Source organism: Bemisia tabaci, chromosome 4, assembly GCF_918797505.1.
Source record: "Bemisia tabaci chromosome 4, PGI_BMITA_v3".
Lineage (NCBI taxonomy): Eukaryota > Metazoa > Arthropoda > Insecta > Hemiptera > Aleyrodidae > Bemisia > Bemisia tabaci.
In genome coordinates, this window is record NC_092796.1 from 18,789,497 (window position 1) to 18,817,193 (window position 27,697).

Here is a 27,697-nt window from a genome sequence, read left to right on the forward strand (position 1 = left end):
TGACCCATGATGAACGTTGAAAAATACATACCTAAAAATTCCTTGGCCAGAATGGTGGATTGATCAGTTCATGAAATTCTAACTATGACACTGAGGGCATTCCGATGACTTTCAAGGTACGGTTTTTACACCATATTTTAAGAGTGTGAAAATAACTTGCAGGGTATATTTAAATTTAAATAACAATTATATGTGAGGACTAATTTTTTACGAGTGACATCTTTATCTGTTGGTAATCAACATTTTTGCATAACTTTCCTCAACTGTTTTCAACGTTTCCAAATGAGTGGTTCGGACGAGAGTCTGAATGACTGATGGGTCCCTTAATCTTGGCAACTTTAGAAAGCTCTCGCGTAGATTAGCTTCATAAATACCATATTGAAGAATCATTTCCTAAGGAATAGATGCATAGTTCAATTTAACCGTTCTTCTTTCAATATTGTTTGACTTCCTAAAAGTTACACATTTTGATTCTGCAAATCTATTGCGAATTTTTCCTCCCTTGATCCTGTGACGTGTGAAACGGCCGAAACGGAAGTGAGTTAGATGTTGATGGAGATGAAAAGCCTCTGAGCCATTAGCAAGTCCTAGTTTTCAATATGGCAGTCAAATGTGTTTGCCTGACGTTGAATTCCACTTGGAGTCAGCGGTCATCTTTTTCCAACGTTCAGAGCCTGTAAAAGGTAAAACAGAGATTAGTAAATAGAAATCACGACCTCAAAACATGTTTTAGCCCATCTTAAAGCTTCAAATGATTCACTGTAATAGAGTGGGTATTTTTCTTATGTGAAATTGACCATAGAATCAGCCAATTTTTAAGTCATTTCTTCCAATTAGATGGAGAATTTGACAGCATTTTTTGGTTGCTGCAAAAGTCAGGTGGAAATTTTGTGAAATCTAACATTCCTTTTCGGCGATTCTTTGAAATTTTCCAACCTGGGTCTCAACCCACTCAATTCAACAAATAATATTAATATGTCAAAATAATTGGATCACATTCTGCAACAAGGAACCACTATCTCTGGCTCTTCCATAAAAGCTCATCTCTGCATAGGGAAACCAATGGCATATATGATGTTTCTGAAATGAGCCAGAAATAGTGGTTCCTTATTGCAAAATGTGGTCCAATTAAAAACGCTTTCACTATTTTAAATATTTTCAACAAATTAATAGAACAGCTTTTACTGTTATTTAAAAATTCGATCGTTATTTTACAAAGACATGAATAGATTATTTAGAATCAACAAATAATGTTGCACGATTTAATCTATTAGTTGGTGGTGCGATACGGGTGTAAAAACGGAATCATTGGTATGCCAGCATCACGATACAACAATAAGTCGGCATATCATACCTCGATCGAGGTTTTCTAATATCATGGATATTTTTCAGACGTCCGTCATCGCGCGCAGAGTCCTAAGTATGTCAACAAAGCATCATATGCCGAGATGCGGACTCGAATATTGGCGGAAATATGGTTTATACATGCTGCCGTATTCCGCTAACAATTCGGCCTAATTTACAGTCTGATGACTGTGTTCCTGCCAGTCATGCCGCGAGACGCCTGCGCTGTGTCCGTCGCCCAAAACCGTGGCCGCACCGCGCCCTCCCGAGCAAGAACCACCTAACAGCATCGTGGTTCCCAATGCAGTTACAATGCTTTTGCCGAGCGCGTCGGTGAGCCCGCGCACCCGTTACTCCTCCTCCGTCGACTTGCGTCCACGGAGTATTTGCGGATGATTCGTTTTGTGTTCTGTGTTGTGTTCGGTGCATGGTGAACATCATTGTTGGTCGGTGCTTTCCACCGAGTCTTCCTTCACCGCACCGTGTTTTCTTCCTCCGATTGCCACCAGCGTTGCCGCTTAGGGCACTCGACAAAATATTTCATAGGCCTTGAGCAACGTAAACGGTAAAGGTAAAAGTTGAGCCGTCTACTTATGATGTAAATGCTGCCGCGTCACACGGAAATAATCAGATTATCTCTGAGACACTAAATTTTCCGTGAAATGAATCACATCTAAACCTTGCAAGTGTTGGACATGAAAGTATGTGTCACGCACTACACTGTGTGAGGGGGCCTCCTATTTCAATTTCCTGAAAACGAAGAACTTGTTCCATAAAATGTGTTGCTGCAATCCAAAGAAATGGTTTAATATTTGGACTTACTGCCTCTCTCTTTGATACTGGGAAAAGAACGAGTGCGCGTAATGGGACCCATAAGTTGGACTGCACTTTGCAATTGGGAACTATAAATTCTGGCTCTTCTGGAAAAAACACATATGTGCATAGGGAAACTAATGGCACATACGTTGTTTTTAAACCGGGCTAGAATTTATAGTTCCAAATTGCAAAATGTAGTCCAATTTAGGTAAAATAATTTCATTAACCCTTCCAAATTTGACACACAAAGGAGTATGCTTGCCCCATTTCACTCTGTACCCATGCGGGCCCTATTAAGCGTCCAGCCCACTTACAAACTAGAGGCTTCAAAGAGGTTCATCGATGCCTGGACTGATTATTGAAATTGATAGACAAAGCGATAGACAAAGAAGACATAGAGAGCAAGAAGCGATCCCATTGGTGGAAACTGGTGGCTCTTATAGATTAAGGGAGGAAATGATGGACTAATTATCGGGTCTCTCGTGGGTTGCCGTTAGTTAGTCTATCACCTACGTCCTTTGTCCATTGCAACCACCCGTTTCCACCAATAGGATCCCTCCATATCCATTTTGTCTTCTTTGTCTATAGCTTCGTCTACAAATTTCAACAATCAGCCTGCTGGCCTACTCATTTGCCAGCGGTTAAAGTCGGGGCAATCGATTAGTCTCTTTGAAGCCTCTAGTTTGTAAGTGGGCTGGACGCTTTACTGCGTGCTGGTAGTAGGCTCCCTTACAATGATGGTACGTGTTGGACGTAAACTTCTGTGTCCCGGACCTGGAGGATTGAAGTGAATTATAATTTTATCGAAAATGTTATGTCCCATAATCCCTTAACTTCAATCCTTTTTTCTGTGCACCAAAGAGATTTGCAGTAAATCCGAAATTGTGGTTTCGAGAAAATAGATGTTTGTGCAGAACATTTTATTCTTTAAGCCATCGGTTTTTTTAGAAAATTATCAATGATCAAATAATTTCCGGACATCATTTGGACAATGAAGTCCTAAGTTTTCTAATTATACTTTCAACTGTAAAAAACGGACTTACTGGTTCATATTAGGCCAGATCTGCGTGGTCAAATTTTTAAGAAAGCATACATCAATTTGTCTGAAGAGAGGTAGCCCAAACATGTCTTGGGTTGTGAACGCTCGGAAGGAATGGGGACGTCTGGAACATTGCGAGTTCACGCCTCGCGCTGAAGCGCCTTCAATTTTGCACACGCAACACGGACATCCATCAAGTACGAATAGTTGTATCTCTGCGCCGTTACCAACGCGTGTCCTTTCCTTGCTCCCTATTCATATTGTGTTCGATCCCAACTGTCTCGTTTGTAAGGGTGGTTCTAGGGCTACGTGAGCAACACAGTCCAAGATAGGAGAGACGTAAACCAGCCTCGTTGTTTTATTTTACTCTCAAATCTAATCGACATCTCATTAGTAGCATGAAGCGAGGCATCGAGAGTTCACGCCTCGCGCTGAAGCGCCTTCAATTTTGCACACGCAACGCGGACATCCATCAAGTACGAATAGTTGTATCTCTGCGCCGTCATCAACGCGCGCTCTTTCCCTCGCTCTGTACCCATATTCTGTTTGTTTCAATTTTGAAATCACAATCATTTTTCTCCCTCTTATTTGCTGTCAATATTAAATATGAGCCAATTGATACGACATTTTTATTCAATAGCATCTTCAAAAATTAGTTTCAGATTACACCAATGTATTGAAGTATTTAATTTAAAATCAACGCATTTAAGTTTTATATCATCTTTCCAAGAAAGAATTTATTACGTTTAACCGGATAAAAGTCGTTTATTTCAATTAATTTGTTTGACTTTCAAAGCTTGGCGGTCGTTCTTAAGTTACTAAATAAGCCTCTAGTTGGCAATCATTTGACTCTTAGCATTCTTTCCGAACCACCCAAACCAGTATATAACTGTGGAAACCCTCATTTTGAATCATTTAGGGGCAAATTTTAGATAAAGTTCTTTTGCTCGGAGGAAAGTTTAACCATGCATTAGTTTTTTAAAAGGCTATTGGCTCTATCTGCCTTCCTAGAATTACTGCCTTTTGAGAATCACATCGTTGTTTATATTCTCAAGTGGCTCTTAAGAATCGGTTAAAACATTGGATTGTCTCGATAACGTCAAGGTACTTTCATTCCTAGACAAAATAAAAATAAAATAAGAAAAAAATAAGTCTTTGAATTAAAAAAAAAACATAACTGAGAGAGATTAGCTCAATGTCAGGTTCTTAAAATGCAGGACGCGTGAAAAATGTCTATTGATACGGCTGTAAGAAATTTAAACGTCGCCTATGAGTTTTTCCCTCTTATAAACATCTCATAAAGCTGTTCTAGAAAATTCATCTGTATTTTTAGTGAAACATTTTACCGATCGGTTTTAAATAGGCTAACCTTTTTTAGATTGGAATGAGAAACGTAATTATAAGGAAGAATGCTGAATAATCGTCGAAGATTCTCCCAGACTAGTACTTAGCAATGCCAATGATTCCGCTTAAACATAAACACCATGGCTTGTCAACTCATTTGTTTCCATTCATTTTTCTCATTTATTTTTTGTATCCTGGTGGCAAAATAGAGCTGTCATCTTAATGGCACTTTCTTTGGTGCATTTTAAAGAGAAAGTAAAATTCAAGCTAGGATACATTCTTATCCCTCAAATTCCGGTCGTTGCTGCTGGAGGTTCAATGACAACCTTTGAGGGGTTTCGAGATCGTTTTAAGTCAAGTATAAATGAAGCGTATTTACATCGTAAGGAACCATCTCCATGGAGTCCATGGTGGCATTGTGATTTTTCAGACTTGTGTTATTATGAGTCTCTGGGCCTAAGTCACAATGGAGATAGTTCCTCATGATTTAAATCAACCTAATCAGTGGCCGTCCGGGAGTTTTGATTTTTAAAACTTAATCGACTTAAAATTTTCTGGAAATAATGATGGACCAAGATGACTTGACTAAAGAATAAATATGGAAGTCACACTTATGAGGGGCTTGAAGGAAAAGTGGGATACATGCAGTTTTTCAAAAAATTGAGATATTCGTGATTTAAACTAAAAGTAGTCTTAAATTAAGTTCCGTGAAACATTCACTTCTAAAATCCAATTTTTAGGCATCGAAACGTGAGTTTGAACTTTCTTTTCGCCATGAGGCTCCATGCAATTTTGAAACTTTAAACACGTATTTCCTGAAATTGCAAAATCTGCACTTATTCCACTTGTCTTCCAAGCCCCTCGTATACAATGGAATTTCCAAGCAGAATGAATTGGAACCAAGAATAATTAAGTCATACAAATTTTAAAGCTTTTCATAGCTTTTCAACAGAGGCGAGGCGTAAAAAATCGACTATCGATAGTTTTTGTTTATTAGTTTAACCATCAATGTAAACAAATGGGCAACAAAATCTTGGCTCTTAGAGCCCTATTCATTTCACGTAAGGCACGAAAGCCGTATGTGCCATATTTCGCCTACTTACATTACGTCTTTGTCAATGGAAAATGATATTTCAAGGTTATTTTATGTCTTGAAATGATTCATATTGCAGAAAACGCTGATCTACTGACAGCTTGACTTTGTGATAAAATATACGAACCTCTATTATTTGTTGGAAATGACGTCACGTTATATTTAGGGCTGCTATCACCTCTCTCACAACTGTTATATTTTGTAAATAAAAGTAATTTTGCTGCACTGAAGGGAATCATGCATTTAGTTCATTTAACTTGGATTGGTTGAACTTTGAAGAAAATTCGTTTTCCTGCTCTCCTTGGTATCACGGTAGTGTGACTAGTTTTTTTGTAAAAAAAATGGCATAGTTCGTCATAAATAGAGTACCTCTATGGAGAGAGTACAGGCATGTCGAAATATGGAGCTCTCAGGCCCCATAAAGGCGGCCAACCCTCTACCACGAAAAACACTAAAAAATTTCCCCTGCCAATCTTCAGTTTTCAATACGAAGTCAAAATGGTCAAGGATGATAAAATGAAATAGATGAATGAAATAAATAGACAGATGACTGAATTCATACAAAAAATACGTCAAGCACGTGCTTCACAAAAACGAGTGGAAACAAGTGTGATGATAAATCATTCTAGATGATTTGATTTCACAGGTTGGCTGCTCGTTTGGGTCTTATAAGCTCTATAACCTGATTTCCAAATTACCGACATGTCGGGTTCTCCCTATGTATCATGGACAAATTAAATTGCTGATTTAACAATTCAATTGCTAAAAAAAGTGACTGCAATGTTTCAATGTAAATTTTACAACACAAAAATGGTACTTTAACCACCCCCGTGGTTAAATTAGCTTACAACAGTGGTTAAAGTAGCATTTTTTGTTGTAAAATCTACGTTGAAACGTTGCAGTCACTTTTTTTTTTTAGCAATTGAATCGTTAAATCATCAATTTAATTTTTTCTGTGGAGGTATTTCAGGTATTTTTTGCCCAAAAAATGGCTCAGTTCGACATACACCACTCATGTTTGGGCTGAAAATATTGTTTTAGACAGTAAATTTTCCACGATGAGCTATTTGTGAGTGCGAGGTTTGGAAAACAGTCGGGCTCGGCATGCAAATCGTGGAAAAAGAGCGAGGCGATGCCACCGATGATCGGTGCAGATGACAACTGTCAAGAGCCACGCGTAATTCGTGCAATTTGATCCCGCTGTGCCACTCCGTCTCGACGGGAAAATAGGGTCGGGCGAGGGACTTGCAAGGCGGGGGTGAGTCCCACTCCGCACTCCGCGCTCCTCACTCGGCGCGCGCTCTCTCAAAACCGCCGTTTCTTCTCGTGACCCACATTCGCGCATATTTGTAAGGAAATCTTCCACGAATATGGAGGCTGCAATTATGCATCTTAACCGACGACTCCTGTCTCCCGTCTCCCGCCCGTTCACGCTCCTTGATATCGTATTCTGCGCCGTATGAAATACGACCGCAACTCCTGCCCGGAGAGAGCCGAGTCAGCCGAAAATATTCCAAGTTGGACTTCATTCAAGTGGTATGATTCGGAACAAGTATATAAATGAAAAGCTCGGATGTATGAAAACTCATTTTTCGTCGGGTCTGTCGTCTTAAACACCCAGGAAGCGAAAACAGCGAGCCTTTATGAGTAATTAAAGGCAATGCACTTTAACGCACTGAAATGCGCGAAACTTTTGGATGGTTATGCAATCAATGAGGGAAATTGACGATAAAACACCGAGATAAAAGCCAATTAAATATACTTCGGTCAATCAACTATGCTTTACACATCAACGGTGAAACTACCATACCACGCATCTCGTTTGCGATGTTCAAAAACTCTCCGCTGCCGCCTCCGATTGGGCTGAATTTTTTTTTACAGACTCTATGGACCAATTCTAGAGGTCAATTTGAGCCGTTTTCCCGAATGCGCAATAGGAAGGGCGTAAAAAATTCCCAAAAGTTGCGTTTTCGGCGTGTGATTTGGTCGTGCGGCGCGTGGCAACACTGAAGCAGCCTCTAGTACCGCTTTATCGGCCTGAAGGTTTCAGCGGAGTCCGGAGCCCTACTGCACACGTACTGGTTCCATGATAGTGATGTCCCGGGTTCGATCCTCGACTTTTTATTTTCCGCATGATCACGTAACATTTTATTTTTAATTCTTCATCCGCATTTATAAATCAAGCAGTTCCGATCACTATCCCCCCCCCCCTCATTTTACGTACATTTTCCCCCGATATTTATTCACATTGGCCACATATAATCGTATGAAACTTCATTGATATAAATTAATGAATTAAAAAGCAAAAGAAAACCTTATTTGTTACTACATTATCTTCAAATGTTTTCCTGGAAAAATATGTAATGTGTAAATAAATCGAAGAGCAACCCCAAACCCATGTGCATGCAAGGGTCACCAAGAAACACATTATTTTAGCCCTTTGCTTTTTAATTCATTAATTTATATCAATGAAGTTTCATACGATTATATGTGGCCAATGTGAATAAATATCGGGGGAAAATGTACGTAAAATGAGGGAGGGGGGGATAGTGATCGGAACTGCTTGATTTATAAATGCGGATGAAGAATTAAAAATAAAATGTTACGTGATCATGCGGAAAATAAAAAGTCGAGGATCGAACCCGGGACATCACTATCATGGAACCAGTACGTGTGCAGTAGGGCTCCGGACTCCGCTGAAACCTTCAGGCCGATAAAGCGGTACTAGAGGCTGCTTCAGTGTTGCCACGCGCCGCACGACCAAATCACACGCCGAAAACGCAACTTTTGGGAATTTTTTACGCCCTTCCTATTGCGCATTCGGGAAAACGGCTCAAATTGACCTCTAGAATTGGTCCATAGAGTCTGTAAAAAAAAATTCAGCCCAATCGGAGGCGGCCAGTTTAATTTTTTGAAGGAGACCAGATCAATATCATTCCTTGAAATTTTCACAGAGTTTTTCACTGCACAAAGAGGAAGTTTTTTAAGAACTGACGTTGAGAGGTTTTCCATTGAAAAGATAAAGTATGACTGGAAGTCCACAATGTGGCAAACCAAGATACGTGGTCTGGTAGTTTCACGGTCGATATTTAATTGACTTTTAGCTCGATGTTTCATCATCATTTTCCCCAATGCAGTTTAATTTGCTAATGGAGAATGGAACTATTGAGTTTTTTGGGACCAAAAGGGCAGCAAACTTGTGAAATATGATCATCAATAATTATTTATAATTCTTGCAACCCGTCGTTCGTAAAGCATACATTTGACTTAGTTTTTGCATAATACTCATTTTTGTAGGAGGACGCTCGTGCATGTGCATTACCGGCCATCTTGGTTTGATATGGGGATCTGAGGATTGGCAGAGACATTTTTTCTGGTGTTTTTTGCGTTAGAAGGTTTGCTGCCCTTTTCGGCAAGTCCGTACTCTCCCAAAGTAGGTACTTCTAATCACTCGTAACTTGTTTTTCTAGAAACCTTGAGCTGGTTCCTCCCTGTTAAACTCAATCCGTTCGGTCAGCGGACACGTGCGATCTGCTGCGTAGGCTTACTCACCGCGGAGCCGCGTGAAAGAAAGTTAATAAAAGCCCGGGCCCGGGATGATTGAAGAATGCGGAGGAATGGCGGGCCCCACGTCGTGACGTCGCGTCAACCCAGTGAGTTTTCCGGGCCGGCCTTGTCCGGAGTCGCGCATCCACCCCGCTGAAAACCGGCCCGGCCCGGCCCAGCCCGCCACCAAATTGGTTTCGCATTCGCGCGCCACGCCGCGCCGCGCCACTCCGGCAATTATCCCACCGGGACGCCCCAACTCACCTCACGTCATGTTTTGTCAAACAGTTGCCTCAAATCGAATTGCCGCCATCAAATCGAGTGTAAAATTACGAGCGCGTATTCCTCCCCTTCCGCTGTTGTCACTTTTAATGTTTTTTGAGTGTTTTTTTTTTTTTTGGGGGGGGGGGGGGCATTATTGATTCCAACTCAAACTTGTCTTAAAATATATTCTGTGAAAAATTCATTTATCAAGCATCATAAAATGAGCTTGAACTTTCTTTCCGTCATAGCGTCTATGTATTTTTATAAGTTCGGACGCGGATTTCTTGAAGTAGCAAAAACTGCATTTACCCTCCTCGTCCTGCAAGGCCCCTCTATTGAGTATTGTAAAACTGACGAGAATAATACCAAGGTCATAAAGTGTGTCAAACATCATATTTGGAAAAAAACCCTAACCCTTTATTGAAACATTGAGCGCTTGTGAGGTAACTTTGATGCTTACGTGAAGTCTTTTACCGGAGATTATTTTCAGTCCTTGAGGGAAATATAATTTTGCACTGGTAAATATCACATTCAATCGCTGAGAATTTGTCTTCTGTACCTGATTTTATGGAGTTGTAAGCAAGTTTTGGAAATGAGCACCAACAGGGGTCGATAACATTAAAACCACTAATCGGCTTAAATATGCTGTAATTCTTCATCTATGAAAAAAGGGTTGACTTTTCTACTCCTGCGTTTAAGTCTCCAAGTAATTGTTGGGATATGGATACCTTTGACACCACTTTAAATTTAATGATTAATCGTATTAATGCCGTTCCAAAGAAACTTTATTTGCTTACGCAAGATCAGAATTGAGTTAGTATTTTGAAGTATGAATACCTTTGACGCACCACTTTAAATTCAATGAGTAATCGCATCAATGACGTTCTAAACAAACTTTGTTCGCTTACGCAAGATCAGAATTGAGTTAGTATTTTGAAGCAAAACGAACGAGCCAAAGAGAATTTAATCTTTTAAAAAAAAATGATTTGGCACCATGGCCCGAGAGCGACTGCGAAAGGCCGAGGCCACGGACGAAAAATAATGTTGATTGTTTTAGGAACCTGCGAGGAGTATCCGAGTGGACGGAGCTCGCGTTGTTTTTCCCTGCCAAGATAATTTCGGTCAATTAAAAATGAAAGTTCGGAAAATTGTGGCACGTACGGAGTCCAGCTGCTGCTGTCTCTCTGCGACGCGGTGCCAGCATGGCGGCGCTCTTCCAGGTCTAGGTTTTCGTTAAAGTGCTCCAGTTTACTCACGCCTCATCACGGACAAGAGAAGACTCTCCACTGGAATCATCGTGAAAATGATGAAAACTTTTACTTTCAGGACGCCAACATTTTGTCGACCTACGTTTATGTCAGTTGTTGAACGGCGTGCCTACTATGTTGTATAGCAAGCAAGCATATGCTTGGTACACTTGTTTGGCGTATTGCATTGCTCAGCTTATCAGTCACGGACGGTAATTTCAAGCGACAAAAAGGTACTCAACAGTCAACAAAAAGGTAAATGACTGCAGTTGCTGGCTTAAAATTAACCCCCAAAGTAGAAGTTTCCAACCATCATCGAGGTATTTATACGATATTTATACCAAGGTAAACAAACGGGGTTGCGACAGATTTCTTTAAATGGTGATGATTTTTTAACAACCAATATCTGAAATAATTTCTGAGTAAACTGTGATGAATGTTTCACCCGAAAGTTCATTTTTGTCTGTGTATTAGTTTCCCCAGCCTCAAGGATTTAGGCAAGGATTCTGTCCTTCATGCAAATAACTTTAGATCAGGATTGTTCACATCGATCTTTGGGAGTCTCATGAAAAGCGCGAAACTGATGAACCAATCAGAGAGCGTCACAGGCATGACGATTCTCTCCCTACGTAACAAGTACTTGAGTGGCTGAATTTAAGGACTTGTCTTAAGCGTGTGCACACCGTTTCGATATAGATACTTACTATTATGTACCTATTACTATACTTACTATTATACGAGGATACTTACTATTAGTGGTGTTTAAGACCAAGGCCAACGGCAAAGAGGGCGAAGAAGAATCCGGCGAAACCTGTGGTCCCGACGATGAGCACGAGTCCTCCAAGTAGCAGCGGGACAAGTGTGAAGAATTTGAGCTTATATGCCAGAAGTAACGGTAACATGAATTTCTTTAATTTCTTGAAGTCTTTCAGCTTCAGCGAATTCTTTTTCCCTCGTTTCCGTTTCCGCTTCTTCTTTTTCTTAAGTATTGTAGGAGGCTCCTCTGAATAATCTGCGAAAAGAAAACATTTTTCAAGGTCACTAAGCAGAATTTGATAAAATTCAATCTTATGATAATTTCAACCGTTTATAATTTATCAAAGAGGGAGACAGGAGAAGTTATAAAAAAGGGTTTGGCTCCAACATTCGACGTTGGAGAGCGTTCACCGCACGAATCTTTTGAATTTGTGACTGTCAAAATTCAAACAGTCCTGCATGCATAAAATCACACAAAAGCAGCAAGCTCAAAACAAACAATACGAGGACAAGTTTTCAATTGTAAATAATAACTAGAGAGGGTAAGAATCAAGTATAGGAAAACGTTGATGGCCGAAGTGCGAAAACACGTACCTCCGGTGGTGACGTTACATAATATCTGTCATACTTGTTTGTTTCTTGGAAAACTTGTAACGTAATTTCTTGAAAATTTCCTTGATTTTTCCTCTCTATTAGCATATTACTTTGTAAAAATTGCAAGTTATATAGTTTGCTTTTTATTCCTTCTCGAAAAAATGAAATAGGAGTGAACATTTTGAGGCACTTTAATTCAGTTACGTGGTTTCCCACGTCGGCCATGGACATGCTTATTCAGCAAAGATTCACGAAAAAGATTTTGAACATAATGCCCACTCTCAAAATCTCGGAAGTGAGAAATCAGCGTGCAAGGTATACATACAAATTGATGTCATTTTAAACTTTTCCCGATCACGTAACACTGAAATGAATGATTTATGACGTAATCAATTTTCTCTCCATAAAAATTGATTATCGTAAACGTTATCATACGCAGCCAAAGGGTTGTTTTTTTATATATTTTCCAATATTGTGTGTTTATCGATTACTACGGGGACGTTGAAGATGGAACGTGTATAGCAATGCTCTGATTTAAACACCGTCTTCCGGGAAAAGCTTTAAACAACCAACGGAATGGCCTTCACTGTGCGGAAGGGAGCAGCGTTTATGGGAGATGCCGCGTGGCTAGCTTTCGGTTTCGATACAGTATGGTCACTTTACTCAGTCCACACGTATTAAAGTGAAAGCGTACGAAATGAAAAAGGGGAAAAAATCCCGAGTCTGTTTCACGAATAAAGCACGTTACTCGAAAGTGATTCCGTATAATGCTTCCCCTTTGTACAGTCATAAATCGTCGCCGTAATATTGAGTTTATGCGCCGTGAGTCTATTCATCTCGCGCGCTGAGATCATCTCCGCCGGGTTTGGGCAGTTGTAACTAATGGTCCACAATGCTCGGGTTTTTTGCTGCGCCGGCAATGATAGAGCTTGATGTTTGTGCGGGAAATAGAAACCGCCTCTTTTAATGTTGATCGTTTCAATTTTCGCGATCGGCGAGTGAGTTTTGCTTTCAACGTGGAGGAAAGGAGGAATCATTTCGCGAAGAAGGTTATATTGAGTCATATTCGTCGAATCAGCGCTCCAAGTAGCGGAGATTCTACTTTAAAATCGCGTGATTTTTGCTAAATTCAACGGTGGTTGCTTCATGAACAATTCACCGCTTTTAAGGTTCGTTATGTCTGCACATGATTTGATTTGAACAAACAGACTTTCAGTAATCACTGTCTTATATTTTAAAAAAATTGTTGAAAAATAAAGCTTACAATGCGTACTTTACACACTTTATACATCGGCACTGTCTTGCGATGCTCAATATGCCAACTTGTTCATTCTCATCTGTATGAAATGTTTAGCAACAGGTCTGAAATCTGAAAATAAGTAGTCTATAAGTAGTCTAAGGATAAACATAGAGTGAATGCACCTCATGTTGATGAAAAAAGTTCTTGTCCTATTAATGACCTACTTGATAACTGTGGCGATTATTGCAAGCTGGTAGGTAACATTGTTTTAATAACCTAACCTAATGTTCGTAAAACGATTAATATTTATCCACATATGGACCAGTGAACGAGCGGTCACTTTCAATCCACCGAAGTCAGGATGCAACCATTACAACTCTAGAACCATGCGTTCTGCCTAATCGAAGATCTGAAGGCTCTCCTCACTTTATCACTTCTTTCCGCTAACTCCGCTTGCTTATATGTAGTGTTGTATTTACCAAGTTGAGAACGACTAATTCATTAATTTTGCTCTTGTGTGCTATATCAAATGAATGCTGATACGAAACACGAACAAAAAAATTTTCATACCCGTATTTTTTAAGAGAGTTTGGTACATACTCGCGATATAAAATGTCATCCTCTGTTATTTTAAAAAGGCACGTTCTATTTTATTTTGACGTAAAAACTTAGGGATTCGATAAAATGTAAACTTTTCCCTATTTATTTGACTTTAAGGATTCTTTTACTAAGATACAATTTTGTGACACGCGCAACCGATTCATTCATTGCCTTCACTCAGACGTTGTCTGATGACCGATTTGACCAATAGTGACTTGCGACCAGGAATCTGACTCTTTAAGGAAGGCCGACCTAAGTTTTGACCACGAAAGTAAGAAATTGCCAGCAATCATGCCTCATTGGTTCCGCTCCAGGAACTAAAGATAATCTCAAAATATCGTGATGGAAGTAGTTGTTTGAGCTTTACTGACTCGTATAAAATACAAATTGCTCTTTCATTAGTCCGTTCGAGAAATTCAAGACATTCAGTGCTGCCCATTTTGTTTAATCGTCCGTTTCGGCACATTTCTTACCCTATTTCCTTGTCCACCTTGAGGCTGTGATGTTTGGAAGTGTTTTGCTTGGTATTGCTAAAATGAAACCGCAAAGCAAATTAGATAATACTATTTTGTCATGACACGTGAATGACTCAAAAAGCTTTCGTTTCGATATAATATGACTGGGTGAAATGAGTTTAAACCAAGTGTGTCCGGCTTTGACGCATGTTGAAAATTTGCTAGGAGTGCAAAATAAATATTTAAAAGCCGGTAAAAGCTCTCTTCTAAATATCGACGGTGAAATTACCAAACCGCATAAAATACGTCCGTCAATAAACAGCTAATTTGTAGTTCTCGGCGTAATGTGAGTAAATTCGTTTTTTGTCAAAAAATGAAATTTAAACGATCAATTCAGCAGATTTTTTCAAAGTATCAATGTTCACACAGTTCACACTTCTCGGATAGCATAGAGTGCATAGAGTCATTGTGTAAATGGGAGAGATGGCACCACTTCTGAGCATCTCCCAGGTCCCAAATTCCGAGACCTCTGTGACACGCCGGGTCACTTTTTCGATACATAACTGATTGTTTATACACGGGAGCCCGACCATCCGATGTAAACAAGGAGGATATAAATTATTACGAATTCTACATCGCCATTTTGGATCAAAAATATATCGAAAAAATGACCGAAGCTCGGCGCACACCGGGCTCGGAGCTCGTCGACCAAAACATGGCGTCACCTCTCCCATTTACATTACGTCTTTACGTCCTCTATGTTGGATAGCGAGTGCGGTGTCTCAAAAACACTTCATCTACGGCGACGGCGGGCGTTCCTGTTTTAGGCCAGCTCGAATTCGATTTGCTCGGGTGTAATGAGTCGCGTTTTGCCGCCAACGCGGAGCAGAGCCGCACGCGCCCTCAAAATTTCGGCCGACGATTGTCAGCGATGCGCCGCGCCGGACACAGGTCTACCCAAGGTTGTGAGAGGAAAGAGAGGACTGCGGCTGTGGGGCTGGAATCAGTTGTCATTGGTCCATATCGAATTACCCGGTCACGTTCGCTCATGAGCACTTCGAGCACTCCACTAGCCACCTCCACTGTCACTAACAGCTCACCGCGAGAACTCGAAGCTCCGGTGTTTTGCCAGGTGTGAGGCAGAGATCCAGGTATTTAAATCACTCCTATAATGAACCACTAGACAAGGTACGAATTTCAGCATTCTGATTCATGTTTCTTAACCAAAATTTCACGTAAAATGCGATGCGCACAGCAAAAATTACCGAAATCAACTCCTTACGAAGACATTTAATGATTCTTGATGCGTGAATTCAAACCACCCGCTCACGAAAACTCAATGCTCTACGCGATTCACATCGCGCGCTAAACGTCTATCATGATAGTCTCTGCGATAAAAAAATCTGAAAACCTCAATCTTGACGTTTTGGCTCAGGTGTAGCAAATTGATAATATTTTGAACAACACATGGTAAGAAATGAACATTGCTCGATTGAGAAGCTTGCTGAAACCGTTGTAGTGCGCGATTTGACTCACGTAGAGCTTTGAGTTTCTTGTGAGCGGGCAGTTCAAATTCCTCGTAACCAATGTGAAATAAAAACGTTAATATCTTCGTTAGGAGTTGATTTCGGTAACTTTCGTTGCGCGAATCGTGTTCTACGTGAAATGCTCGTCAAGAAACATGTAGTAGAATGCTTAAATTCGTACCTTGTCTAGTGGTCCATTCTTCGTATCTTCTACAATACAGAGGCGGATCCAGCACTCTGGCAACAACGGATTTCCTCCATTTAAACCCACGCCAAATAATTGATTCTTGTCAGAGCACCTGGCCCTTCCAAGGATCGATACATCTACATAGGTTTAAATGGAGAAAAGACAATGTTGCCAATACGCTGGATCCACCAATGCACCAATATGGTGGCAATATCGACGATGAAACTACCAAACCACTTATCTTGATTTGCGACGTTGCAGACTTCCTGTCATACATACATAAAGGAGGAATAAGGAGTAGATGAAGAAAAAGGAGAGGTATAGTAGGATGGAAAGAAAAAAGATGAATACAATGAGGGAGGATGGTCAATCATGTGGTGTTTCACAAACTCTCCGATTTTCCCAGCGAAACTGTTGGTTCAAGTGACCGAGCTTTTTAGCGCAATAAATAGTTGTATGCTTAACCACTGAATTATCTTAATTTTGATCTCATGGTGGAGCTCACTGGCTTTTAAATGTAACGACATATTTATAACTTCCTTTAACCCGGTTTTTGATGAAATAAAAATTGATACCATTATCAAACCGGTTTCAATTTACTATAAATTAGAGTTTACCTTCGAAGCTCACTAAAATATAAACCAAAATATTCAAATTCATAACCACTACAATTTTTTTTGGTAGAGTGCTTGTTGTGAAATCATTCCTTTTGGTATATAGATTTAGCCGAGGGAGAAATGAAACAGCTACTTATAAATTGGACTGAATTTTGCAATTTGGAACTATAAATTCTGGCCCGATTTAAAACATGGAAAAGCTCTCGATTCAATCAGACTTAGCTTAAATCAAGAACCATGCCAATTAGTTTCCTTATGGTTTTTTCAGATGAACCAGAATTTATAGTTCCAAATTGAAAAATGCAGTCCAATTCTCCATCATAAAAATAAAAGGAATGAAATTGACTATACACCAAATTATCGATGTAGAGTAGGTAGCCTTAAGAGACTAGTGCCCGAATCCGCGTGCCATACAATATCACGAAGGCGGACTTTATACTTTCTGCCTACTACCAGCCCTCATTTTAAAGCAAAGTTCTCACGACCCGTCACGTTTTTCAATTGGCTCGTTGCAATGGCGCCAGAAGCGCAGACGAGATCGAACAAGAAGCTGCGTAGATCTTCCTGGTAATAAAGAGCCTCCTCGTCGGTTTTAGCACGGTGCCGGCGAATTAATCAATTACTCTAATTTTTCTCGAGTGAGAGTGGAGAACGGGGCATCGCACGACGTCAGCCTCGATAGGAGGGGAGTGGGAGGTAGAAATTACGATCGCATTCAGAACATCTCCGTCCAAGTTAAACTCTCAACTTCCAACTATGAAGCGCCACCAGCGTTGTCAGCCCGGAAGTTAATTGAAGCTAAAAACAATAGCAGGATATAGGGGAAGGAAGTGATATCAATAAAAAATGAAGATATTGAGGGTTTAGAACAAATCTTGTTTCCAAACTTTACTGTGCCAAATAATGGCCTCGAAAACTGGATTTCAAGCTTCGCAAAATTAGCCTAGACCAAAACGCTTCCCTTTTCCCTCAAATTCACAAAAAAACGTGATACCTATTGTAATACCATCTTCTAAAGACATTATATGCTTCAATTTAATTTATTTAGTGCCGGAATAGTACAACAAATACTACTTTTCAAAGTGTCCCACGCAAGTTTTAGCCACAATCATTCCACAAAATGTTGAGTCAAATTCTCTTTATAAGGGTTCGATGTTTGCAGTCCAGAAGGATAGCTTCGAGAAAATGCTATCCAACATTTTGGAGGTCAAGAGGTCGGATTCTAATAAAATGTAATTAGTTTTGGCTCAAAATAAGGTAAACTGCTCGTAACTTATTTTATGCGACATTAGAAAGTGTATTCGTCGAGATCTCAAATTCCGATGTTTCCCTGCTTCATCTATACGGAATTTGCTCACCTGAAACATTTTTTCTATACATTTAGGTCTTCTTCCTCGTAGACGGACAAAAATACACGATTATACAAATTTATTATCTTGAGTAAGAGACGTGATTCTGGGTTTCCATACGATTATAATTTTTTTTATTATTATTTTTTATCATTGATTAAATACATATGGGACTACAGAATATACACGTATGAACCCTATTAATTTTGACTTAAAGTTTAAACGATAATAATTAATATTTATTTACTCAGTACAGTGCATTTTAATTTAATGTTATAGGCCACACTGTCTAATTCTTGGTCTATAGCGTCCAGTCAACGCTCAAACTACGGCTATTAAACTGGCACCAGTTCTTCAATTTCTCAGCCATTTCTGCACGAAATTCCTTGAAACTTTCAAGATCTGATCTGTGATGTGTCCCAAATACATTGTGATAGGCATCAGTCAACAGTTCCATCGATGAGCCTCTTTGAAGCCCTTATGGCCTGGTTGTACGCTCAAATTTCCGTCAAATTTCGGTCAAAATGATGACCAAGATGGCGATCGAGAGTTATCTAGATTGATGAGTAAAAGTAATTAAAACAGCGTGTTGATTGAAATAAGCATGCAATAAGCACGGTTGTGTGGAAATTAGATGAAGGATGAGCCCCACAGCACCATCATCTACCATCAAATTTTTGCAGGCCGCAGAAATTTGATGGTAGATGGTGCGCACCAGTCACCGTTTGATCGGAAATTGATGGAAATTTGAGCGTGTGACCAGCGCACTAGTTTGAACGTGGGCTAGACGCTTTAGAATCAGGAATTCTTTGAGATATTCCGCAACGCCGCGACAGGAACTAATTGCGCATCTATGAGAAAGCAGATTCAAGTGCACGCCTGTATTCTATTATGACGTTAATGTAACGAGCTATTAGGATTTTTATCGCCTTTTATCATATTTATTTATTCCTTTTTTTGTCTTGCCTTATGAGCCACGACCGAGCCGTAGCCGCGGAGGCACCGTTAAGCTTACAATTAGCGCGATCAACAGTTAGAAGTGTTACAAGTCTTGCTCTTTCGGTATCATTCACTGCGGCGAAAAAGCGAGCGTAGATGCGATTGAGCATATGTCAGCCCCGACGAGCCGTGCTTTAATTATCGCATCTCAGACCTCTTTCGTGCAACTTCATTTGGACTTATTTCTACCAAACGGAACTGTGTGCATTGATGCATGAGCCCTGAGACCCGTAAGAATGTATGCATAACAGGGCTCACGTCATAATGCACATAATTCCGTTTGGCAGAAATGCGTCCATTTAGTGCGTCTAGTTCAGGATTATGCCACGCTCTCGCGTTTCGGGTGTTTTCGGTCGTATCGTGCTGATCCTCTTATTAGACGATCTGAATAAATAATTGGGCGATAGTAAAAAGTAACGGTAGCACAGCATCGAGAGTAAAACTATGAAAAAACACGTTTTTCGATTTGAGTTTAGACGTCATTGTTTGACACAATTAGAAATCTCTGGGCGAAAACTGGAGTGCGTTTCACGCGGGGGCCTATATCGCCGTCTTTCGGGCGAAGGAACGTAACTCCATACTAAGGTTGAAAAATTGGCTCAAACAATTCAATTTTTTACAAGAATGGACCTGTGCTATTTCTGTCTAAAAGATTTTTGGTTTTTGCATGAGATCTGAAGAAAAATTGATGAAATTTTTAGATAGAAATGCCCGAGATTTTCCAAGTGAAAATGCAATTTGCTGGGGGAAATCTGGCAACATTGAAATGCAATTACGTTGTTTTGTGCGGGTGACGACAATGTTGCCTCCAAAGAGTTCAATTCTTATGAATAAAAAGTGAGGTGAACTATGCTTTGTCAGAGCATTTACCTTTGGCTTTGTATTAATTTACCTTCCATCCTTCCTCACCTCTGACAGCTTCATGAAGCTTAAGAGTTGATTTTGGACGAGTTATCATTATATTTGGCCTAACGTGCTAAAATCGACCAAAGCATCATACAATTCTTCCACTTAAATTCTCTCAATTTTGTATTGGAAAAAGGCAATAAAAGTGGCAATGCAATGTCATGCAGTTTAGACTTTTCGATTCCCTAACGAAAAAAGCGCTTGAAAAAGTTGCGCTCAAGTTTTTCCCAGCTGGATTTGATTTTTCAAGAATTCTTAGTTGATTTTTATTAAGATACAGCTCAATTCAAGCCAGAATATTCATTCTCGGTGTATTGTTTTATTTTGGTTGCAGGAGTCATGAAGTTCCTCCAAGAGAGAATAGGACTGAACAGCAACGTTCAGAATTATAATTGACGTCGTGATGGTTGTCACAGACTTAATCTGCGACCTCAAATATTAAAGAGTGAAAACTTCCAAAAAAATGCTTTCAATGGTGAGAACTGAGAAATTACTTTATTCAAACGTTTCAAATAGTTTTTTCTTGGTTTCAAAATTTGGTAGAAACTATCTCAGTTTCTTAGAGATGATTTGTTTGATACAATGAATGATTTGATTAATACCAATCATTGCAGTGGACCACTAGACATAAAGTATACCCCATGTCTAGTTTTGGTGATTAAATTGGTTATGAAGCCTGAAACATGCGACGCTGATCAATATAAAAATATGCCTCTCCTATCGAAGGGTTGCCTAGTTCATGAAAAATTGAGACTAAAGTTGATGTAATGTCATGAGATTTGAATTAATTTTTATCCAAATGTACCTTTTTAAAAGTGGGAAAGTTATTAAAAATCTTACTCTCCAATATAAAATCATAAGAGGAACGCGTGACGCATAACATTTGAGGTGTGGGTCCACCTGCGGGTTGGACAGCGTAGTAGTCAAGGGTCATGATAGTACTCCGGTTGTCCATTATTTTTTACATGAAAATTTCAGTTTGAGAAATCAAAATTCAATTTTTTCCTAAATTGTGGCGTGTTAATATTTGTTCGGTATTGAATAACCTTCCAAAGTCGTGAGAATGAATTGCTTTTAAAAGCGAAAGAATAACGGTGGAAAGATTATCACTTGATGAATTGTACTAAAAACTTGTGCATGAAAGATGAGTCACCAGTAATCTAAAAGTGCGATACATTTACACTTGTGACTTCAACTACTCTAGTGTTTTCCCGATTACCTTATTCTTAGCAAAACTAAAATCTACCGCTGAGAAGAGTGAAAGCTTTTTAAAATGGGATTTTGAATAACTTACGACCTTTTTTTAACAAATGCTAGGAATGCATTGAACAAAAAGTGAGTGATTATCGATAAGATTGTTTGGCGCAAATATTGGACACCGAGTGAGAATATGATTGCGGAGATCGTGCTCAAAGTTCTGGCCCGAGCTGAAAAAGAAAAAAAGCCAGCATTGTTCACTCAACCCATAGACTGATTTCGATTTAAAAAATTACAATGGTGTGTTTAGAATGTTAGCGACACAAGGATCTTATTTTTAAATATCCGCGTCTCCTAGCAAAGGGGTGAAAAAATAGCACTGACACTAATAAATGCTCTCATGTTCAACATTTTTACAATTCTCAGTTAATTTCAGCATTCCTAGAAGCTAAATAAAAATACCTGGAGAAGAAGCATTAGTGACTTAAACGTAAGATTAGAAAAATAAGAGTCAGATTTGCCCGGATATAATTTAGAACACTAATATTTTTTTATGTGGTTGAAATCCGCAAAATAACAAGCTCTGTCCTTATTAAAATTGGGCGCACTAAGATTCGATTTCAGAAAGTGTAAATCAGCACTATTTTCAGCTACTATAGGAGAAGCAAACCCATTTCATGCATACTTTGCGAGAGGCCGTTAATCCTGCCAGATAGACCTGCCTATGAATCTACCGTTAGCCTACAAATTTCAATAATCAGAAAGGTATGAGCTTCTGAGAGCTAAAACCTATCGAAACTTTAAACTCGATATTTTGCCGGTCAGTTCGTCTTCGAGTACATTGATAAAAATATTTGTGTTCTGGTGTTACTTTATTGGTTGATATAGGAAATCGAACACGATCCAACACAAATTTTGGGTTGATTTTGGCACTGTTTGCGGTGAATTTAGCACAGAAAACAATGAAGGAACTCGTCGAAGGAACTTAGGCGGCCACCTGTGGTATAGTGGTTGTAGCGTTAGGTTACAATCAGGATGTCCCGGGTTCGATTCCCGGCTAGGCGACTCGAGTTTGATGGACTCAAACAACGGTTGCCTCGGGCTGGCACATAGTAGGGACGGAGGGGGCGAGGCTCTAAGTGGAAGCGCAGGATTATCACTTGGGGTGTATTTGAAATAGTAAAAAAAAAAAAAAATGGACAATTTAGCGTAGCCCCCCCCCCCCCAAATTTTAGCGTACCTCAAAATCGTTTGACGTGCATAAGGAGACCATAGATATGGTGTTCTGTGAGAATTTTGAATGAAATCGAACAGATAGATTCTGAGATATCCTTGTGCACAGATTTGGGGGACATCGGACGGACGGACACACATTTTTTTAAGTATGGTTATTTTGACTCCTGGGACCTTAAAACGTCTGGAAATGATGAAATTTCAACTTTTTTTTTTCTTTTTCTTGGAGGATGACAATACTTCCTCCCTACCCCAGGGGAGCGAGAAAGTAAAAAGGACTGGGAAAATGCATTCCTCCAATTGCGACGTTGGAAATTACCAATCGTGTTTTATTAAATATTTTAAAAAAACTAGCTGGCATTTTGTCTTGAAATTGTCAACCGGAAACAAGGGTATCGTGTTTTACTTCTCGTACTGACTAAACTTTCGCGTTGAAATTTCTATCTGTGTAAAGACTTTGGAATTCGGATACAGCGTCTTGAAAAATTACTGCTCCGTGGATTGCTCGAGTTTTATTTACAAAGGTGTCAGCGACGGTCGACTCAGAGTCAACAGATCCTTTGAGTAATTGTAGAGGAGTCTATTAAACTGTGCAATCACTGAATGTCATGCTCATTGAGCATAATTCTGTCCGCTAGCAGTTCCACCTGGCGCGAATCCTCGTGAAAAAAAAAACACTTCCCGTTGATACTCTTTTCCCGATGCACCCAGGCTCAAGTCCTCAATCGCTCCAAATGTCTTTGATGCTAGAACAATGTTGAATGGTTTTTCAACGAATGGCTCACAAAATCTAATTTGAAGTGATTACGTACAGTTGTCGCGGCAATTTCAATTTATTCTGAACACTTTTTTTTATTTTACTTTTGAGTATAAATTTATCATGAAGGAACATCCGTTGATAAACGAGACTTACGATCGGAAATGAGATAGGTAAAAATAAACCACTAAAGTAAGAGGTTAAGCAGAAAATTAAATTTTACTGATTCCTGGTCGACTCAATGCTATGGGTACTATTTTAGTTATAATTTCCCGTATGGTTTTAGTTCAAACTATTTAGCATTTAATTCGTTCCTAGTCCTTGGACAGTGTGTTGCATAAAATTTGTTTATTTTTAATTAGTTAACTGTGTTCAATTTGTCAATTTGGACTTTCCCCCGATTTTTTTGCATTTCGATAGATATGAGGCTCATAGTTCTGTTAGCGGTCTCGATATTTTTAAATAACATTTGTTTTTTTTTTTTTTTTTTTTTTTTTTTTTTTTTTTTTAAAAGGATCTCAATTTGAATTTTCACAAATTATAGTATCTGATAAATTAATATTATTTTTTCACAAATGAAGAATTGCAGGATTTCTTCCTCTCGTAGGATTTTATCATGACTTGGAAGAACTGTTATTCAGAAAGAGGGATTTTAATTTTCCACTGCCTAAAATCTAGTAAACTTTAGTATTACATGATAAAGGACTAGACCCGAAAAAATTCCAGCTGATAAAATAAATTGCATCTATAACGATATTATTATAAAAATATAAGGTTTCATGTCAAATTTTCCAATTTTCATCACGAATGTGAGAAGAGCACTAGACTGAAAAGCGAGCTGGGTTGATGGTCTGTATGCGCGTGTCTAACTTGGTGTTAAAAAATGATTAGATAGTGCCATCTTACCACTACAATGCACAATTATTCCCGCCCACTCGCGCACTTCCATCAAACCGCAGTTCAACCGGTCGCTAGCGGTAGTATTGCAAAATTTATGCAGAATAAAATGTTGCTCGTGCTGGATGTACTTAACGCACTGACTAGAGTATCTGCGGACAGGAAGAGTATGGTCTTGTTTGTAATTTTGGTGGTTAGGTTTGATCCGGTCGAGGATAAGGTTTAGTGAGAGACAAGAGACCTTCTACTGGTCACGGCTCGTTTGAGTAAAAGTTAAATGAAATTTTCTATCACTCACAAAGTCTTTTCGGATTCGAAAAAAAGAGTGTTGATGGAGTCCTTTTAGCTGAAAATAGGTTGTTCGAGCTCCTGAAGAAATATATAGTTATGTAACATGTACTATACTACATGCCCTTTTGCCTTATGGGTAATGACGCCATTCTGGTACACCCGGGAAAATTGATTTTTTTCTGCATCTGGTATTCGTAAAAGTTTTCGTGAAATGTTTTGCTTTTAAGCATAACAATCTCGCACGGACGTATTACCTGGTTAAAGTATTTTAGGGCCGCCTTATGCTTTAAATACTTATATCCGAGGCAGTACTTTCAATCGATTTGAAAATATTACGAACAGTCACGTGATCTCTTCATTTTAGTGACGTATTACTGTGCTACATTGTGATTGGTTCATTTTCTTGGCGCAGCATCGACACGTCAGCTGTTTGCGGCATTGAGCGGAAGGTTTAAGGTTATGTCATGGACCAAGAGAATGAATAAGGACCCCCAACTCCAGTTAGCGGAGACACCGGCCCCGCTCCCCCGCGACCTGCGCGCCCTACCTCGCGCCGTCGCGACGCCGCTGTCCGCTAGATCGCGTTGACGCACCAGCTTTAGAGGTTCCGCCGCTCTTTCCCGTCGTCTGATTTACAGTGCATCCTTTATGTTTCCATTCGCCATCAATTTCAATTCATCCCAAAGTGCTTGTGGAGAGTTTCAGACCTTCGCGGTCGATCTGAAATTTTGATGGGTTTTGCGGTCAAAGAATCCCACTTTAAATTCCATCTTCGTCAATCTTCGGGCACATATGTTGGTAGTAATATGCTTTGACAAAGAAGCGCCCTCCAACGCTTGGGCGTTGGAACTGCTTGTTTTGTATTTTAAGGGCTTCTTAGAGCCTGATACGAAAATTGACTCAAAGTTTCTGTTTCCATTTCTAAACTAAGATAGTTATCGAAATGATCTTGGTCTCATTTTAAAGCTGATGTAATTTTCCGTCGATTGCGTGCTCTGCAAGCCAAATTGGTGAAAAATTGACAAAGTTATGATAGTTTGATAAGATACCATGGTATCTTGGCAATGATGGAAGCTCTTGCGTTTTTAGTTGAATTATTCGGGCTATTTTTGTGTATTATTGTTATTTTCAAAAATATAAGCACAGCCTAGGAAATATCAACAAAGCATTGGTGCAGCCGAAGCTATTATCACAGAAATCAAAATGCGAGTAGTAATCGATCATGATTATCAAAATTGCAACATTTGCAGATCTTTAGGAAACAGAACGCCGGCCGCAAAGAAGGCGCGCTCGTGGTTTCTAATATAGCGCCTTCAACATCGTAGAAATACCTCTAGCGCTACACCGTTTACGCATACGGCCCGACGTGCATATTGCCTATACCGCACCTGCCGGAGTGTTCACCGTGTTTTCAGGTTACACCGTCCCGTCCGTGCAGCCAACCCAAAGACAAGAGACCCTACACTAGTATCTATTGGCAATGCCGGAGGCTTTTTCTTTCGGGACTACAAAATTCAACTTTTGACCTACCCTAAGTTCATGGTTACAACGTGTTGGCAGTTTCCTTCCGCAAACGAACCGAAGTTTTATGTGGCTCATGACATCATCCGAAGCGTATCATCCACCTAGTAGGTAGGCCAACTGTCGAAAAGAGAGTGATGAATGTTGCTCCCCTATAATTGTCCAAAAGGAAGTGTTGAGCCCCTGAAAGTAAAAGCTTCCACCTGTCAGCAAGAGGCCAGTGGAAGGTATCTTGTCTCTAAATGTAGTTATTTAAATAGGCTAAAACTGTTGCTCGAGTTGGAGACAGCGTGGTGCCTGGAGTGAAGAACAGATTTAACGAGCCTACTCTGAATGACAGCGGTAGAGAATTAGTAGAATTTTGCTCCGTTAACGAATTAAGAATAAACAATACGTTCTTTGATCATCCTAGACAACATAAGATCACCTACACCAATAGTAGAGGTCAGACGTCCATGATTGACTATGTTATCAGCAATCGGCAGCTGCATCCGCAGCAAGTACTGGATGTTCGAACTTTATCATCTGCAAATGCCGGCACAGATCACGGACTCGTCTTATGCGAACTGCGATTGAGTCTGAATCCAGTAAAGAGGCGTCCAGTAATAGTGCAGAAATTGTGTGCTGAGAAGCTGTCAGACCTCTCTATAAGAGGACTTTACCGATCGAGATTACGCGGAAAACTGGAGAGTCCACCCAGTGATTCTTCGACAGCTGATGAACTATGGCAACATATCAAGTCAAAAGTGCTAGAAGCAGCGGAAGAAGCCGTTGGTTGGCGAAAAGTGAACAAGAATCGCATGAATAACCGAACACCGTGGTTTTGCGACGAGGTCAAGGAAGCGGCGAAGATAAAGAAAGAAGCTTTCCTCAAATACAAATCCAATCCAACCCCTCAAGAACACGAGATATATGCAAGAATCCGCAACGCGACCAATGAAAAAATAACGAAAATCAAAGAGAATTACTGGGAAGGATATACGAAAGGCATGGAGCGTGACTTTTATGGAGCTCAGAGGAAAATGTGGGGTGCACTCCGAAACCAGCGAAAAGAAATTTGTGAATATAAGCGTGTCCAGCATGTAGATAAGGAGCAATGGTTTAAATATTTCTCTGAACTGTATGATGAAAGCAATACAGACTCCAATGGAAATTTAGAATTCAGAAATGAAGATAGTGTGAACATAACCTTGGACATGGTAACAAGAGCTATCCACCGGCTCAAATTAAGGAAGTCACCTGGACCAGATAGTATAGGCAATGAATTTTTGAAATATGGCGGTGGCACTTTGGCCAAGCACATCCATCATTTGTTCTCTAAAATCTTACAGGAAAAGAAAGTTCCAGACGAATGGAAGGATAGCCACACGATCCCAATCTTCAAGAAAGGAAATAAGCTTCTACCAGAGAACTACCGCGGCATTACGCTGCTCAATACCTGTTTGAAGCTTTTCACTACTGTAATTAAGAACATTTTAGAGGAAATTGTAGACGCGGCTGAAGAGCAGCAAGGCTTCCGGAGGAATAGAGGAACTACTGATGCCATATTTATGATTCGTCAACTATCGGAGAAGGCTATCGAATTTAATAAGCCACTCTTCCTATGCTTTGTAGACCTTGAAAAAGCATTTGATCGCGTACGAAAACAGGATGTGCTGCAGATATTAAATGAGAGAAATGTTCCCAGATGCTTGATAGAGTTAGTTAAAGATTTAAATACTAACACGAGGACCCAAATTATTACCGCTGAAGGTCTCTCGGATGCCATCGTCATAAATAAGGGAGTGAGACAGGGTGATTCGCTGAGCGCATTTCTCTTCAACTTAGTGATGGACAAACTAATTCGCGCCGTGCGACCAAGGCGAGGATATACGCTTAG

General features: G+C 39.8%; 1 protein-coding gene across 1 annotated transcript in view; it reads right to left on the reverse strand.

Moving 5' to 3' along the window:
- Nucleotides 1–522: 522 nt before the first annotated feature.
- The window catches only part of LOC109030009 (uncharacterized), a 43,003-nt gene continuing 15,828 nt past the window's right edge, over nucleotides 523–27,697 (reverse strand). Inside the window, exons 2-3 of the mRNA XM_019040750.2 lie at nucleotides 11,444–11,705; nucleotides 523–674 (exon numbers count right to left, since the gene is read on the reverse strand). Of these exons, the coding sequence (XP_018896295.2) occupies nucleotides 11,446–11,705 (260 nt within the window). The 3' untranslated portion in view covers nucleotides 523–674; nucleotides 11,444–11,445. The remainder of the gene's footprint in view (nucleotides 675–11,443; nucleotides 11,706–27,697) is intronic.